The 18,609-nt window shown below is 46.7% G+C and overlaps 1 protein-coding gene across 2 annotated transcripts in view; it reads right to left on the bottom strand.

The window, feature by feature from the left end:
- Positions 1 to 18,181, bottom strand: part of PAX9 (paired box 9) — a 35,272-nt gene extending 17,091 nt beyond the window's left edge. Inside the window, exons 1-3 of one of the 2 annotated variants that reach the window (XM_088671957.1) lie at positions 17,895 to 18,181; positions 15,976 to 16,602; positions 8,750 to 8,892 (exon numbers count right to left, since the gene is read on the bottom strand). In XM_088671957.1, coding sequence (XP_088528083.1) covers positions 8,750 to 8,892; positions 15,976 to 16,602; positions 17,895 to 17,898 — 774 coding nt within the window. In that variant the 5' untranslated portion in view covers positions 17,899 to 18,181. Of the gene's footprint in view, positions 1 to 8,749; positions 8,893 to 15,975; positions 17,157 to 17,894 lie in introns of those variants that run through there. The other variant, XM_035109149.3, reaches the window with a different exon arrangement.
- Positions 18,182 to 18,609: the final 428 nt, after the last annotated feature.

Raw genomic sequence — 18,609 nt, 5'->3', positions numbered from 1 at the left:
AACTTAACTGACCTATGGCAGTGGCATAAATGTGAAGAGTATTCAAGTGGTGAATCTGTCCCACTAACTTCAGGTTGGCCTATATTCTATGGATGCAATTACAAAACCACCACTTCCTGAACAGAATCTATGTAATCAGGTTTCATTCAGGAAACTGTGGAGATTAGGAAAACGGCATTCAGCCCTTAACCCACAGGCAAAACACGTATTTGGCTATAGGAAGGGGGGGGTTGGAATGCCTGTGACTTCTCTATATCACATTATCTGCTCTGTTCATTGAAAGGGCAGGATATAAACTAATTAAATAAATAAATAATCAGTCTTAGTTACATATGTATAAAAAGTCCAGATATGCAACCAAATCACTGGTGAGCAAAGAATACTGCATACTTCTCCACCCCCCCTTTTTTTTCTTTGCTCATGTAAACACAGACAAGTTTGGAGCATAAAAACCAAGACTGCAACCGATTCAAATTTTTTATCAGAATGATTGCTTGCTTTTCAACTGGTTAATAAGTTAATCAATTTATGACATCTACATATTGATGAAATTAAGATCTAGTCTAGTAGCATTGTTTTCTTAGATACTGAACCAGGTACGAGACAACTGCAAAAGGTACCAAGCACAATAACATACTAAAAGCGTATCTTTTGTTTATTTTGCCCCATTTGTCTACCGCAGTATGTAAATTAGATGAAAAAAATCAACAAGCACACCCCTAACTCTCAGGCCCACCAATTTAAACCTTGTTAGAATTTGCATTTGCCAAATGTCCAGCTAAATGGGTTTTAGTAGGTTAGTCTACTGCAGGGGTAGGCAACCTAGGGCCCGGATGGCCCGGGAATCATCATGTTTTTACATAAGTAGAATGTGTCCTTTTATTTAAATCACATCTCTGGATTATTTGTGGGGCCTGCCTGGTGTTTTCACATGAGTAGAATGCTTTTATTTAAAATGCATCTCTGGGTTATTTGTGGGGCATGGGAATTCGCTCATTCCCCCTCCCAAAAAATATATATAGTCTGGCCCCCCACATGGTCTGAGGGATGGTTGATCGGCCCATGGCTGAAAAAGGTTGCTGATCCCTGGTCTACTGCTTAAACTCCTTGGGACTTCTAGCCTTACTAAGTGACACAAAAGTTAGAGGAATTAGCACCATTCACGGCTGCAAATAAATTGTTTATGAACGTCTGATACAAATAGTCTCTTGCATCTGTTGCAGTGGACTCTCGCCCATGAGAGCTTGCATTTGTTAGCCACTAAGGTGCCTTGAAACCTTATTGTTTCACTATTCTCTTATTGTTGATATGAAGAGATGAGGATTGTTAAACACAATCCCTCGTGCATCTAAACAGTTAACATCACTATTAACTCTTTCCTGAAAGAGATTAATGAAATTGGGGGAAGGAGAGAAAGGGGAGACCTATATTCAGCCACCTGTGGCATTCCCATTACCCCTGACCATTGGCCAGGCAGCTGGGATTAATGGGAATTGAAGTCCAACAGCATCTGGAGAGCCAAAGGTTCCCCATCTATTCCCCAGGAATTCTAATACATCATTAGGTAAGTGTTCTACATGCTAAGAATCATACGCTGCATATACACCATGCAGTTAAAGCAATTCTCCAGAAGCCTGGGAACGATAGTCTGCTAAAGGCGCTGGGAAATACAGCTCTATGAGGAGCAAAATACAAATCCTATACAGTGGTACCTCGGTTTAAGTACATAATTGGTTCTGGAAGTCTGTACTTAACCTCAAGCGTACTTAACCTGAAGCAAACTTTCCCATTGAAAGTAATGGAAAGTGGATTAATCCGTTCCAGGCGGGTCCACGGAGTACTCAACCTGAAGTGTACTTAACCCGAAGTATGAGTGTAATTGGTTCCGGAAGTCTGTACTTAACCTGAAGTGTACTTAACCTGAAGCAAACTTTCCCATTGAAAGTAATGGAAAGTGGATTAATCCGTTCCAGACCGTCCACGGAGTACTCAACCTGAAGTGTACTTAACCCGAAGTATGAGTGTAATTGGTTCCGGAAGTTTGTACTTAACCTGAAGCGTACTTAATCTGAAGCGAACTTTCCCATCGAAAGTAATGGAAAGTGGATTAATCCGTTCCAGACAGGTCCGTGAAGTACGATACTTAAACTGAAAGTACTCAAACCGAAGTGTACTTAAACCGAGGTATGACTGTAATTTTTCCGAGGTGGCAGGGATAGAGATGTGCTTCAAATGTATGGAATGGTGGAAGGGACCTCAAAGGTCATCCAGTTCAATGCCGTTCTAATGCAGAAAACCCAGTACTCTTGCCCCCTCAATTCCAGTCATTCTTACTACAGCACTATACAGTCCCTGCGATCCTAATATTATAAGGAGTGGGGGCAGAGACAGCAGACACCTAGGGCTGGAATTAAGGCTGCCTTGACGCATAATTTATAGGAGGAATTCAACACCATGCTCTTCCGGTTGTTTCATCAGCACAAGCATTTCTGTTTGCTAGATGGAACAATATCCCTCTATTCCCCTCTGTGCTATTCTAGGAGCTGTTTTCATCACACCTAAAGCAGATTTGGGGAAGTGCAAAGGGGCCACTCAGGAGGAAGCCCTGTTGCACTTGCAAGAGTCCTTGTGCTGGCTTCCTAGCACACCAGGTTAGTTGAATCCAGGCCTATTTTAACTACATTTCACACCAGCACCAATTAGTCCCCAACTTGACCCTGTATTACAGAGCACAGGGTTCTGATAGTACGCAGATCCCTTCCAGTAGCAGGAAAGAGATCACTTTCAGCATCAGCACACATTTTGCACCAGCAGGTTTTTCTACTGCCAAAGAAAGGAGGGGAGAAAAATATTCGAGAAACCCCATCTTTCCTCATTAAATAACAACAACAATAATTACATTTGCACCCCACCTTTCTTCCAAGGACCTCAAGGTGGCTTACATACATAGTTCTCCTCCCCATTTTTTTCCTCACAACAATCCTGAGAGGCTAAGAGTAAGTAACTGGCCCAAGGTCACCCAGGGAGCTTCATGGCTGAGTGGGGATTTGAACTCTGGTCTCCCAAGTCATAGTCTGACACTCTAACCACTACACTACAATGGCTTACGGTACTTGCTGTGCTCACTGTGCTTATAGTTTGGTGCTACATCACTAAATCCACAGAACGGGAAGCAGTTACGTCCCAGGTGAGATTAAGGCAAATGAAAGTGCACCTGGTCACAGGTATGCGGATTTTACTCAAAGGAACACAACAAGGCTGCAGTTGGTTCCCAGTTCCTTATTCAACCCAAGAGCTGCATGAGCATGACCTGGACAAGGAACTGAAGTTTACACACCTCTGCAGTCCAACATAAACTTTGAGCAACTAGAAATCACATATACCTATGTAAACACCAAAGGAAGAAAAATTCAAAATGAAATCTGTACTGTAACAACTCTGCTGGTGTTAGAAATTGTGTAAGACCTGGGCAGGGGAACCCTCTTTCACAACTTCTTTAGAAATGCTGGGTTGGATCCAGGCCACTGAGCGGCATTCAGTTCTCAATGAAACCAATGGGACTTAAACTGACCATTGCTAACATTTCCCGTTTATTTCAACAGGACCTCAGTTCAGCTAGCTTATCAAACAATCCCATGGCTGGGGTTGTTTGCAAACAGTTTGGTAACCCAAATCCTTTGCAGTACAGAAAACAAGCCTTTCCAAGCAATTGCCATCACACTAACAGAAGGTGAGGATAGAGATGCCATGCGCAAGTGTGTGTGCCAGGGTGCGACCAGCTCCTGGGTGACTTCTGAGGGCCATGTGCCAGTGGTCAGTGGGGTGAAAGAAAAACAGTGGATGCAGCAACAAAGACACCTGTTACCTCTGTGCAGTAAGTTAGTTTCTACACTCATGCATGCACTCCAGCCCAATAAAACTACTCAAGAAGAGGGCAAAGCAGGGGCAATGAGGGGTGTGGCTGGGGAGTGGGTATAGCCTAGGGAGAGTGCCATAGGTGGGGCAGAGAGGCTTGGAGAGCTGTATCTCGCCCTGGGCCTGAGGTTTCCCCACACCTGGCTTCTATGCTAATTCTAAAAGCCTCTGAACAGAGATGGGTAAGCTGGGGTGCTGAGTATTAAAGGACTGCATATATATAATAGGCATAATACAAATCCAGTGGAATGGAGAGAACCAGTGAGGCATTCTCACTGGTTCAGAATACAAACTCTATAGGAAGGATAGGTTACGGTATAAAAGGTTGGTGTCCTGTATGTCAAAGGGGGAACAGACAAACAAAGGGACAGACACCTTCACAGCATGGTTGTGGGTGGCAAGACAGGTCCCAAAGTAATTATGTACTTGGAATGTACCCAAATGCCTAGGGTAATCTCAAGATGGAGAATGCTACCAAGGAGGCATCTAAAGGAGGAAGTGTTATAGCAATGGGCAGGATGGATACGTGCACAGAACAGATGCTCATAGAACCTAAAAAAGGTGAGGCAATCCTGGATTTAAACTTAAGTGGTGCCCAGGACCTGGTGGGAGATGGAAGTGTTGTCAAACTGACTGGAAACAGAGGCCATAGTGATCTCAAATTCAGCATTTACATATGTGGACAATTGTCAAGGAAGTCCGACATAGGCACATTTGACTTCAAGAGAGGAAACTCCTTGAAAGTTGAAATGGAAAGTCAAGAGGGTCAAATCTCCCAAAATGCAGGCAGGGGTTATTAAAAACTCCAATAATAGAAGCCAACTTTGAATGTACAGTATGTAGCAGATTAGGAAACAAAGCATCAAGGACACGGGTGTCAAACACAAGGCCCGGGGGCCAAATCCGCCCCGCCAGACCTCGTCATGTGGCCCGCCGAGCGCCCCAGCCAGCGGGACCCAGCAGTGGGACCTTGCTGCTGAAGCGCCGCGCCAACAAAGCGCCGACAAACAGCTGGGGCCGGGGAAATGCTTTTTGCCCCAGGGTCTCTTCGCGCTCTTTTCTGGCGCTGAATCAAGGCGGCGACCCCCCTCCCTTTCTTTCTTCCTCTCTCTCGTTCTTATTCTTTCTTTCCCTCTCCTTCCTTCCTTCTTTATCTCTGTCTTATCTCCCTCTTTCTTTTTCTTTCCTTCTTTATTCCTTCTTTCCTACTCTTCTTTCTCTCACCTCTTTCCTTCCTCTCTCCCTCCTGCTCCCTCTTTTCTTTCTTTCTTTCTTCCTTACTTCCTTACTTCCTTCCTTTCTTCCTTCCGTCCTTCCCAACTTTCTTCCTCTCCCTCATTCTTATTCTTTCTTTCCCTCTACTTCCTTCCTTCTTTCTCCCTTTCCCTCTTCTCTCCCTCTTTCTTTTTCTTTCCTTCTTTATTCTCTTCCTTATTTCCTACTCTTCTTTCTCTCCCCTCTTTCCTTCCTTCCTTCCTTCCTCTCTCCCTCCCACTCCCTCTTTTCTTCCTTCCTTCCTTCCTTCCATCCTTCCTTCCTTCCTCCCCTCCCTCTCCCTCTCCCTCTCCTCAGAAACATAGGATGCTGCTTTATACTTCTGGCCCTTAAACCCTGGAACCAGGAGAGCAGCTTCAGTGAGTCAACCTCAGCCAGTCCCTTTGGTGAAGGGTGGTGGCTCACTGGCAGAACATCTGTCCTGCATGCAGAAGGACCCCAGCATCTCCAGGTACTAGTAGCTCTGCAAAGGTCCTGCATGAAACCCTAGCGAGCCTCCACCACCCAGTGCAGTTACCAAAAATCATTTTTCAATAAATTGTACAATAATTGTACATTTGAATATCTACTTGCCATTATTCTGACTATGTTTCTGCTTTCAGAGCTAGTTATTACTTACATTATTACAAAAAACAGTAATAATTGAATGCAGTGACAATAATTTATGATAATAAAGAGTGGACACATAGTCCTACAGATACAACCGGCCCTTTGAGGGTGACCAAACTGCTGATGCGGCCCCCGATGAATTTGAGTTTGACACCCCTGATCAAGGACAATAGGAAAGATACCACAAATGATGTGAGCATGGTTAATGAGAGATGTATATAATTAGGCAGGGTGTGGAAAACATGAAAAGAGAAGGTTTAATCCCCCTCTCATAGTGCCAGAACCCAGAGTCACAACATCATGAGAGGGGTGTTTCCAGCTACCCCACACTTTGCCTTTGGAAGCCTTGCAAGTTGCTGCAGGAGAGGGGCTGTAAGCGACATGATGGGAGGGGGAAGTTTCTAGGACCAAGGTGACACTGTCAAGCTCCCTTGTTATTCTTGCTAGTGGATATTAGATGTTGTTAATGTAATCTCGTTATATTTATAGTACTGGGTTGGTTTTTTGCATGTTTTTATATGTTATTGTATTGCAGGTATTACGTTATTTTGAAATTGTTTTTGCACTATTTGATTTTGAAATTCATTCCTGTTTTGTAAACTGCTTTGGGTATGATTTTTGTGGGGGGTACACGCAATGAATGAATGAATGAATGAATGAGAGCCATCCAATAAAGCTGATTGTTGAGATTCAGGCCTACTAAAAGAAGTACTTCAAACAGCACATAGTATTTGCCACGGTACCACAATATGTGGCTTCCAAGCTTGGATAGCTTTAAAAGGGGGACCATACAAATTCATGGAGAAAAGGGCTATCAATGATAACTAGTCATGATGTTTGAATACTTCAGTGTCAGAGACTGCATGCCTCTGAATAATCATAAGGATCTGGTTGGCCACTGTGAAAATACATTACTGGGCTTAGATGGGCCTTTGATCTGATCCAGCCGAGCTCGTCTTACTTTCTTAAATAAATCAATTATCAGTTGAACTGATTCCTCAAAATATGGTGCATTTACAGTACACAGAAATATATTGGGGAAGGGTGTTATTTGTGTCCCTTGAATGAGCAGCTTCAGGAGGGATGCACACAAAACTGTGAAGGAGGAAGGGGACACCTGCCCGGCCAGCCAAATCAACCCTGGCAATCAATGGGGTGACAGATGTCACAGATAGATCGCACCACAATTCTTAAGAGGTCCAGATGGTGGGATACAAATACATTACAAAGCAAATATCCAAGGTTATGCCATGGTCCTAAGGGCACTCTGGGGCCTATTCACATGACCAATGCATGTGGCTTTTATGTGGTCATCTCCACTAGTCCCCATTCAAAGGTGGCATTTAAAGGGTCCAGAAATAGGTATTACCAAGTTCAATGAGGCTTGGTCCCCAATAAGGGTGCTTAATTAACTCTCTCCACTTATCTAGGAATAAACCTCATTAGACACAGTGGGACTTCTGAGTGAATCTGTGAGATAGAGCTGTATGCCTTCCCTGTTCAAAACCAACACGACTTCAGGATGCTTCACTGAAAGGTGCCCAGAGACAGTAGCACAATACTGTATTCAGTTTGCTCGTAATGGACTAGGGCAGGAAAGGAATATTTTGCTAAGAGAAGATAGAGCCCCCCACCTTCAGTTCCAAGAAGGCAAGCAACTTATTGCAAACCAAGTAAAACCTAAAAATTAAAGCAGGGAATCTTGGCCTGGCAGATCATTAATTGAAAGCCTAGCTCAGTACTCCCACGATGGAATGGCACAACCTCAGAAGCACTTCAGAAAAAGCAAGCCTCCCCTCCAGCCTCTCTCCAACAAGCGACAAGTAATAAATAATAATAATAATAATAATAATAATAATAATAATAATAATAATAATAATAAATTTATTATTATCTATACCCGGCCCATCTGGCTGGGTTTCCCCAGCCACTCTGGGTGGCTTCCAACACATATAACACATATAATTAGGTTTACTCTGGATTGGAACAGGACAAACAGTGCAATGCTGTGATCTTGTGTATGTCTACTTAGAAGTCCTATTGAGTTCATTGGGCCTAACTCCTAGTTTGCCTAGTTTGCCCAATGAAATCAATGGGGCACGTTAGTCATGACTGAAGTTCAAGTAACTGAGCAGGATCCAACTCTCAGTATGGGAGCTAAGGCTGCTTCCGGAATATATTTCCAGCCAAACTCTCTCCTGTGGATCCTGGCTTTGCTGAAGACAAAGGAAGCATGCACAGGATTCAGGCAGGACCATCCTGAATTTCTGCTGCTACGTACTATTTGTGATACCCCAATATCACCCCCAAAAGGGGGTGGTGTGGAGAGGAGGGCTACACACACACACACACCACCCCAAAATAGGTGTGTTTTGGAAGATTGACTTAAAGCAATTCATTGGATCCTGGCTTCACTAGAAGCCATGGGCATAGCCAATGGGGGGCAGAGAGAGGAAGCTGACTCCCCCCCCCAAAAAAGAAATCAATAAAAATAAAAATAAATACATAGCTAAGAGGTTCTGCCCCTCTAACAAAAGGCCTGCCCCCCCCCCCAGTAAAAATCCTGGCTACGCCCATGCTAGAAGGCGGCTTGTTTTGGCTTTCATCCGGAACAGTAATCCAGATCGCTGCGTGTTCCGGTTTGAAAACGGTTCTCTCTTTATTGGAAGTTTTAAAATGACTCTGCTGTGTAAGTATATTGGAACTCAACTGGAATATGGCACAGATGAAGGGGGGAAAAGCCAATAAACCCTAGTCACACTTACCTCGGAATAAGCCCCACTGGGTTCAGGAGGGCTTACTTGAAGTAGGCATGGCTAGGCCTGCGCTCCAACTACTGTAACTACCTCACCACCAGGGAAGGGCATTGAGAGCTTAGCCTGCGATTCCTACCCCTCCTCCAATCCCCCCCCCCAGCCCTTCTTCCAGGCAACCGGCGCTCGCTTTTTACCTGGCTGTACTTGGCCTCGGGCTCCATGGAGCTCTTGTCCAGCCCGTTCACCGCGACGTGCTGCGCTGTGGCCGCGAAGCCGCTTCTACTCAGGCTGCTCCATTCTTCCACCTTGGGGCTGTGATAGGGCGAGCTGTCGCTTACTGCGGGCAAAGACAGGGCAAAGGAGCGTCAGGGAGGGCGCCGGCCTCGGATCGGGGCTCCTGGGAAAGGAGACGTGCGCAGGGGACCGGGACGGCGGGGTGCAAGGGGCATAGCCAGGGAGGGACAGGGGGGCAGCAGTCCCCCACCCCACAATCAAGTAACTAAACAAAAATACTTCACTAAAAGTAGAAATTGTAGAAAGATTTTGACACATATATTTTTTGAGCGCTTGGGGTCAAAAGAAATTTAAAACAACTGTGGCTGAGACATTTCATTCCGAATCTGCTAGACAGAGCCGGTCAGAGGACACAGGTGGGTGTCGTCCCGTCCCCCCAGTAAATCCTGGCTACGCCCATGGCCGGCTGGGGTTGCATCTCCACCAGAGACTTAGGGCCCAGCTCCTTTTCTCCGCCGTGAAAACCCTCATCTACTTGCACCACGTTAGCCAAGGTCTCCCGGGGCAAGGGAAAGGGCGACTGACCCTCGTGCAACTCCCGATCGCCTCTCCATGGAATCATAGAACTGTAGAGCTGGAAGGGATCCCCTGAGTCATCTAGTCCAGCCTCCTGCAATGCAGGAATATGCAGGGCAGGTGACCCCTAATAAACTTGTTACTAAGTTGGTTCATCGAGTGGGCGGCAATTCTGGCTCCCTGTTCCTCGTGGACGCCCTTCCTTGGGTGCTAAACCCCTTTTTTTGAATCAACGGGGCTTGGAAACCTCCTTCCTAATGGAGGCGGGCTGGGGGTTTCCGTGCCATTTGTTCCCAGATCTTTATTTCCCCCAGCCTGAAACCGTTCTTTCCCTCTCCTTGGGAGGAAAAGTCGTGAAACTAATCAAATTTGCTTGAAATCGTTCAAATCAGTGGTATTTGTTTCTATTTAATGCGCCTAAGATTTAAGGTTTCGGGTAGTCGGAAATCAGCCGTCTCGATTACAACGGCTCTTCAAGCCCCGTGGGCAGCCCGAGCCTAAAAATGTTTACTTTGAAGTAAATCCCATGACGTTTCATTCCCAAAGAAATGGGTTTAGGGTTGCAGCAGCCCCGCAGCCAGGATCCCACGCACGTTGACTCGGAAGCGAGTCCCACCGAGTTCAGCGAGGCTTACTCGGGAGTAAGTTTACCGAGGCGACCGCCTCCGCTGGATTTATATGGTTTCCACAGCGGTACTTCCCAGGCGCTGGGTCTCGCTCGTGGTTTTAAGGACTGCGGGGCCATCGCAACCGACGGGACCCACATTCCAGAGCGAATCTGGTCCAACGGAGGCCTCCTGTTTAAATCAAGGGATTCAGCCTATTAAGGTTTAGTAAATCAGCCGAGCCAGGCGCTAGATCGCTTCTCTCACCACCATCCAACGTGAACATTGCCAAAGAAATAAACATAGCTGCCAAGTTCTCCCTTTTTTAAGGGAAATTCCCTTATGCTGAATAGGCTTCCTCGCGAGAAAAGGGAAAACTTGGCAGCTATGGAAATAAATGAAAAAAGGAATGAAAATGAAAGTAACAGGAGGCCCCGACTTGGAAAAACGTGGGACCTCTCTTCGCATGGCAGCGATATCTCAGTCGGTATCTGCCAGGCTTTGCCCATCAACAAACAGCGAACGCTATTTCAAGCTGTGGTTTTAACGCAGGCTCATAATGCGCCGCACACACCCCGCCCGTCCCAGAGTCTTATTTTTCGAGGGTCTCGTTCCTTCTCTCCCTCCCCCGCAGTTAAAGTATATTCTGGGTGCGGGGGCGGCAGGCCGAGCGGAGTCCCTTGGTGCAAACCCAACTTCCCGCCTCCTGGCTCCTTGAATGATTCCAAGAGACGCTGGACCGCCAGCTGACCTGGCAAGGAAGAGGCGTCTGAAATTGTTAAGCAACAGCGCAAACTCGGGATCACTTAACGGGAGCTATTTATTCCCTTCGCTGTGAAGAGATCCTGGTTTCGCACGCGTAAAGTACAACCACGAGTGGTTCAAGGATGTGACTGCAGACACGGACACGCTTGCCTGAGAGTAAGTCCCATTGGACTCAATGGCGCTTACTTCTAAGGAGACACGCCGCATGCAACTGCGCTGTAAGGAAGTAAATAAAACATGCTGAAGCATCTCCTGCTTGCCTAGTGCATTTCCACAGCCTGAAAGCTGGAAACTTTTGCTCCTTCTTTTAAAGTTCAAGTAACTGAAACCCCAATCCTACGGTCCGATAAACAGCTATTTATAAGTACTTATTTCTGAATAAACGTATAACGGAGCAGGATGCACATGTCTCCCAGTAGGACTCACTGCCGAGGAATGTGTTTCCTCGGAAGTAAGCCCCTCTGTGGTCAAGCGCGCTTACTCGCCAGCAAACGTGTTTACGATTTCAGCTTTACCATGTAGAAAGGAGAGAGCTCTGAGCTCCCACAAACCAACACTGAAAAACCTGTCTGCCTTCCTTTCCTGGAGATCGCAGTTAATGTCCCTGATACAGAGAAGTTACGATCCTAACAATATTCTAAACCACAGACAAGTACCAGTGAAATCAAAGGAACACAGGTATTCAGCTGAGCATATTAAGTTTAAAGGGGTGGGGTAACATTAGCTCGTAAAATGGTATTTGCTGTGGGTGCTACTTTTTAAAAATAAAAATAAATCTACGTTAATACTTCTGGAAGAAAATTTGACTGTAGTTTGACTACAGCCTGTGTTTGACTATAGTTGTGCAAATATTAGATGCACTCGATATATAGATACAAACACACGAATCAAAGTCTCCTCCAAACTTTTGCAGCCTGTATGGGTCTACCAAAGGAGAAAGCCATGCAAATGACCAGTAGCTTTGTCCACCGGGAAGCTAAGTTAACTTCATACTTCACACACAAACTAATTCTAATTTAATTACTCGCAAAAGGACAAACCACCAGGAACACCTGCAGAATTAATGAATTGTGGAAAAATTCCGCTTAACTTGGTGGAAGGTCTTTCCTCCTAACACTTTGCCTTGTTACTTGTGATTTGGGTCGCCTTGTTATGTCCCTGTCCAGCACCCGTATAATTTTGTTTGCCTTATAAGTCCCACCCTAAACACGTTTCTAGCCACTGGGTTTCCAACAGCCTGATAAACACAATTCATAAAAAAGAGAAAACCCAAAAAGCTACCTAGTTTTGGACTTCCCCAGCCTCAAAGGCCACCACTTATGACAGAGCGAAATAGAAGTGGCCATTCATTCCAGTCACTCACTACCATGAATAAACTGTAATCGATAATTGGCAAAATATTTAATGTCAGAGAATTGGGGGGGGCGTGTTACAGGGCAGTATGGCGTCATTTTAGCACATATTATCGTGATTCTGGTTTCACACCTGAATCCACTTCCTCCAAAGTACCCCAATTGTATTTACTGGCTCCATGGGTGGATTGAAGCCTTACAGTGACATCCCATACCTGTCTATTTAAAGGTACATGTCATTGAGTTCGAGACTGGGTTGAATTTACAATGTTCAAAGAAGGAACGGAAATGCATCTGGAGCGTTCCAAACAATTGGATTCCAATCTTGTTCTGCGCAGCGTTTAAGCGCCCTTTAATTATCAAGTGTTTACTTCCAAGTAGGCGTATTTAAGGTACATTCGGACGGGCAGATCTGACATTCCATTCCACCTTCCACACTGTTTTCAACGACACCAGCCCCCCAACTCCAGCGCCCAGTTATTCCGTCCTAACGCAAAGGAAGGAAATTATTTGGGCCTAACTGGATTAGGAAAAACTCCGCAGTTGTTGAAAGTCACCCATCATCCTCTCTTGCTGACAGCCCCAGCGTAGTGATAAGCATCTTTGACATAATTATTTTCAAGGTCGATTTGATGGAATAGTGTCACATTTTACGGCAGGAGATGCGTAATGAAAACTAACTCGCAAATTACTACGGAAGGTTTTTTTATTTGTTTGAAATATTTAGCTTGCAACCTATATCCTGCTACAGGATGGAGGAGGCAAACCCCATTGAGCTCAATAGGACTTACTTCAGAGTCGACGGTTACAGGATTGCACTGTTTGAAAGCTGCTCGGTTGCAACTGTGTCTCTCTATCCTAAACCTGCACTAACATTAGAACCTACTTCCAGATGTGACTATGACCCCCGTCTCTTTTGCCATGAAGCAAGTGCCTTTGAAATCCCTGGGGCCAGCTGACTTTCTTCCAAGCAAAAACCCGTAAGGATTTAGGGGCGATAACACTCCGATCCTAAGATAGGACTGCTTGGGGGCAAATCCCATAGATTTCAACCGAATTAATTCGAAGCCATCAGGTAAAGCTGACAGATGCAGCGAGCCTTCGATGGGATCCACAAGCCGGTTAAATCAGGTTATTTAGGGTGCAAACAGAACCATTTAAGCGCAAACACTTGGGGGTTTTTATTTTATGAACTCCTGCCATCAACAGGCTGTTGGAAACTCCGTGGATGCCCTAAAGGGCGAAGGAAATGCTACGGGTGCTCGGCAGGGACATAGAGGAGGCCCTCGCAACAAGGACGTGGGGGGAGGGGGGTCCACTCGACCGGCCTCCTCTCCGGGACGAGAGAGGGGAGCCCCCCAGTCGCTGGTTTCTTCCCTTCCTCGCGCTGGCGCATGTCGAAAGTTGTCTTAAGAAAGCGAGCTGTCTCTCTGCGAGCTCCCTGTTCTGCTGATCTCTCACTTTCCCATGAATAGGGGCTTCCTTTCCGTGTCAGCAAGGTCAGCTTATCCTATAAATCAAGGGCAAAGCGCCCTCAGATGCAGCTCCGCAAACCGGAGCGGGGAAGGGGAAGGGGAGGGAGAGGAGGAGGCCAGGAGACGGGATGGAAAAGCCTCCTTGTCATTCAGATCCCACCCGCTTGCCCGGCTACCTAGGTAGGAGGCCTCGGCCACTATGGCTCTGAGTCTAAGAAAAGGAGGAAATAAACGCAAATTCGCGTATCGCTCTCCTTCAGCTCGTGCAGCATTTATTTTCCTGCAGAAAATCCAAATGGAATCTTAAAAGTGAGCTAGGAAAAGTTAGAACCTAATGTTTAGCTGCTGCTATTATTATTATTTTATTTTATTTTATTTTAGCATGCAAAGAAGTGTGAAATATTTTTTTTTAAAAAAAACCTGAATATTTTATTAACATGATTTTTATATTATTATTTTTGCCAAATCATACAGCAGCCATAATCTAAATAATAGTGTTTAGTGATAAAAATAGGTAGAATTGATGAGGCCGGAGTTAGACTATTGGGAGGAGTTGACTGGATTTACAGACACTTTTTCTTTTTTGGAACTTGGCCCCATTAAAACCTATGGAACTCCCTTAGCGAGATTGTTTATCGCATTTTGAGATGGTAAGAAAGTATCTGATGCCGAGTGTTTAGTTTGAGAGTTTCACTGTTAGGTACAATCGCTCTTGCCTTTCTGTAACTGCAAGGTTTCGATTTCTGGAGCAAAGTCAGGAAAAGCGAGCTGAGCAGCAGTTCTTTGGAAGGGGCTAAATGCTAGTTAAACATCGGTAGTTTGAGTTTTCTGGACCACCGCTTTGGAGCAAAACAAAGTGAAGCAGAAGAACGAAAGCAATTAGGTGACATTTGAACTTCCTGTCTGAGCAAATTTGGTCTGATTGCGAAAACTGGTGGTGGATTTGCCTGCAATTTCAAGGAGATGCCTTTCCTGTAGAATCCCTGACATGAAAGCAAACAGGCACAAAGAAGGCCTGGCAAGGGGGGGGGGAGCAAATATATCTGATAGCTTCTCTTTTTTGCATGCTTACATATTGCTTTGCTTGTGTATTATTCATCTATATCAGACATTTAGATTTTTAGGATATATTAAAATATGTATAATCTCACACACAATTATGCTACCTTTCTGCCAAACTGAAGGTGACATTTAAGCATTTGAGAAAGTCAGCTAGGGTCTACAGAAACATAATGGCACAATAAAATTGTTTTTAGTATGCCACAGGATTCTTTATCATTTTAACACCCTCATATGTTTATATAACTATTACTACCAGGTATATAAAAACAGCAAAGAGGATTGTAACACCTTAAAGGCTAACAAATTTATTAAGGTCCTAGGCCATATTTTAAAAAATTAAGATGTCACAAGGCGGTTGCTTTTGCTGGGGCAGATTAATATGGCTAGCCATCTGAAAATAGGTTTTATGATGTTATATTTAATAAGAGGTATACTTGTAAGGCAGGAGTCACACAAACTAGGCTTTCCAATATAGTGCCATATAACATTAGCAAACATATCTTCAAATATACAGATAGGCTTGACTGCCATATCACAAACACATAGCTGCAGCCCAATCTAAAAAATGAAATGCAGGATTGTTTATTTAGAAATAAGTCCTACTATGTTCAATGGCACTTAATCCCAAGTAAGCATATGTAGGAATGCAGCCTAATGTGGTCTCTGAATAGGCCAATCCTGTGCATGTTTACTCATAAGCAAGTTAAACTAAGCTTAATGGAAGTTACTCCAAAGTAAATGTGCCACTTATTGGGCCATAGATTTAAGCAAACTGGGTTCTATTTAAATTTGGAAGTAGGTAATTTAAAATAAATTGAGAGATTGTGTGTGTGTGTCCACACACAAACACAACATATTTGTTTTCATGCATTTGATTTTTGTTAGCTCATTAGTTTGAGGTACTTTGCAAATATATGCAACCCAGTCATATAGGCTGGATACAAATAATAAAATTATTTCTGCTTAAATTGAAATGGGCCATTTAGGAGATATACCCAAAGCATCAGCCCAATGTCATCTTGGAAGCTGAAATTCCCACCGAGTAAGATAAAGATTATTTCAAAGTAGATGTGCTAGCTAGAGGTTCAGGGGAGGGCATCCGCAGGGGGGTTATCTGTAGCTTTTATCTTGGGCAAAGTCATGAAGGATTTCTATTTACACCTTCGCCAAGGTAACCAGGATTTGGTACCTAGGAGATCTTCTAACAACTTATAAAGAGATGAACCCACCCCACCCCACAAGTAGGCCCTGGGCCCTCTGGGGGATGAGCTGGGGGGGGGGTGTCCTCCTTCGGTTTGGCTTGCCACTTCCTGCCCTAACCACCACCACCCCAGGTCTCAGGAGTGCTTACCTTGGTCGGTGATGGACCTGATTCCTAAGATGTCGGTGACGGAGTGGGAGGAGGGCCACGTGCGAGGCATATGGACGGCGCTGTGGATGGTGGGCACCCCAGGCGGGGTGGGCACCTTGGCCCCCGCCGCCGCGATGGGGCTGGAGTACGAGTAAATGTGGTTGTAAGGTAGGGCGGGCTGCGGGGCCCCCTGGTGCTGCTTGTAGGAGTCGTAGTGGCTCTGCTGCGAGAGGTTGCCGATCTTGTTGCGCAGGATGCGGCTGATGGAGCTGACCGAGGGCACGTTGTACTTGTCGCACACGCCGTCGGCCAGCAGCCGGTCTCGGATCTCCCAGGCGAAGATGCCGGGGTCCCTTTGTTTGTAGGTCCGGATATGCTTCACCACCGTGGGCGTGGTGACCCGGGGCTTGCTGCCCCCGATGGCCCCTGGTAAGATGGAGCCCGTCTCGTTGTAGCGCGCCAGGATCTTGCTGACACAGCCGTGCGAGACGCGCAACTGCCGGCTGATGTCGCACGGCCGGATGCCCAGCTGGGCTAGTTCCACAATGCGGAGCCGGATAGCGTTGGGCAACGGGCGCCCGTTGACGAAAACCCCGCCGAGCTGGTTCACCTCCCCGAAGGCTGGCTCTGTGGGGAGAAGCACACGCACCGCCACATAGGACTCGCTCGGGGGGGGGGGGACAAGCGCAGCCCCGACGCCCCCCAACCCATTTCTAGCCTGGACCCGTTTACTTGGAAGTAGGAAGTCGCCCTGTGACTGCAAGGGGGCTGCTGCATTCCCAGGGATCGGGCCGAGCGCGCCACGGAGCTGGAAGCAAGTTCCACGCAGAGCCAGGCCTCGCTTCTCCCTCGAGATGGTCACCTTGGCAAGAAGCGAGGCCCGCGGGAAATGACCACGAAAACCCACGGAGACCGCAATCCTAGGCATGCTTCCCTGGGAGTAAGGCCCCCTGAAGTGAGCGGGGCTTTCCTTCCAAGGTTTGGGCTCGGGCTGCCAAATAAAAAAAATTAAAATAAATTTCTTTTCGGACCGCGGTGGCCCACACGTCCGGAGAAAATGCAACTCAGCTCTTTTTGAGCGGGGAAATCTCAAGAATCTCCATCCTAAAGCATCCGTCTGGAGCTCTGGAACGGGCACAGCAGCAGGGCGGGCCGCGATCCTAAAACACCGAGGTTTGAGAGGGAGTCACTTTTGTGGAAACCACCGTTTTGCAATGGGGCGGGACGGGAGGGGGGTGAGAAAGTTCGCACCGAGGCGTTACTTGGAAGCAAGTCCTGTTGAAACGGGATTCGGGCTGCAATTTAACCCACTCACCTGGGAGTAAGCCCCCTTTATATACAAGAGGGCTTGCTTCTGAGTAGACACAGCTAGAACTGCGCTCTTGAATGCAGACCCAAATGCGAATAAACAAAACGAAAGGGTGATTGTCGACCTCTAATTTCTGCCCCCCTCCCTATTCCTCCCCTCTCTCTGGGTTTCTTTTTTAAGAGTATGATTAAAATTATCTGGTCTCGTTCAGCCTGGAAAATTTAAGTTCTGGGAAATGCTGGCGAGGCAGCTGCGAGCAGCTAGCTAGCCAGAGCTGCGGAGCTCCTTTCCTAAGCCAGCAGCGCTTGGGAGATTTCCTCAGAAATACAAGAAGCTTAAAGCTAAGGGCGAAACGCATAGAAAGAGGGCATCTCGGGGGACGAGGCGCCCGAGCCACCTGTCTCCCTCGCAAATTACAAGCCCCAAATTACAAGCCCAGCCTGACTAGGATCGTCCGCTGCGGCTGCTGACCCTTCACGCGTCCCTCCAACTTTTAGGAACAAGAGCGAAGTCTATAAGGCGCTGCCAGGCGCCTGAGCTCACGCTGCTGCTAGCTCCTGCCTCGGCAGCCCCGCACCCTCCTGCCTTCTCCCTCCCCAGCCCAACTTACCCATGGCTCGAGTCAGGGCAACCGCGGAGCGGGAGAGACGTGCTGTGGGGGGTTGCTTTTGCGTTTTTGGTTTTTCAAGATCCCCCAAGGAAACGAGGCGACCGACTTACGCCTTGGCCGGCCTGGCGCAGTGTGCGCTGGAGGAGGAGGAGGAGGCCCCGGTGGCTGCCTCCGATTCCCACCACGCGAGTCGGCGACGGTGTCAAGGAAAGGAACCCCGAGGAAGTCACTTTCCCGTGGCAGGAGACTTAAGTTCTGCATTTCAATCTCGCAGCAACGTGGGCTGGGCTGGGCTGGCCGGGGCGGCTCAGGCTATCACTCAGCAGAGGAACGCCCCCGCCAAGGGCGGACCTAAAGGAGAACGGGTCCTCTCATTGGCAGAGGAGGGTGACAGACATGCTCACCCTGGAAGGGCCTTCCGTTCGCTTTCGCAGGCGTGCTTGGATCAGCACCTGGGTTCCCGGCGCAGGGGCAGTTCGCAATAGGTGCGCGATGGCTGCGCATTAGCAAGGAAACTAATGCCGGAATGTGCCAGATGCATTAATGAGACGGGTAAACAGCTCAAGTCTGTATAATTTTCGTTTTGCCGTCCAGAACCTGCAGATTTTCGGTGGTTGCTAAAAACACAAATTTTCCCTTATACATTTGCGGGAAAAGTAATGTTTTCAAAAATCAGAACATTTTCCCTCCCTTCCCCCTACAGAAGAAACTATAC

The sequence above is a fragment of the Zootoca vivipara genome, chromosome 1 (genome assembly GCF_965207765.1).
Source record: "Zootoca vivipara chromosome 1, rZooViv2.hap1.1, whole genome shotgun sequence".
NCBI classification, from domain to species: Eukaryota; Metazoa; Chordata; class Lepidosauria; order Squamata; family Lacertidae; genus Zootoca; species Zootoca vivipara.
This window is presented reverse-complemented; position numbering and strand designations above follow the sequence as displayed.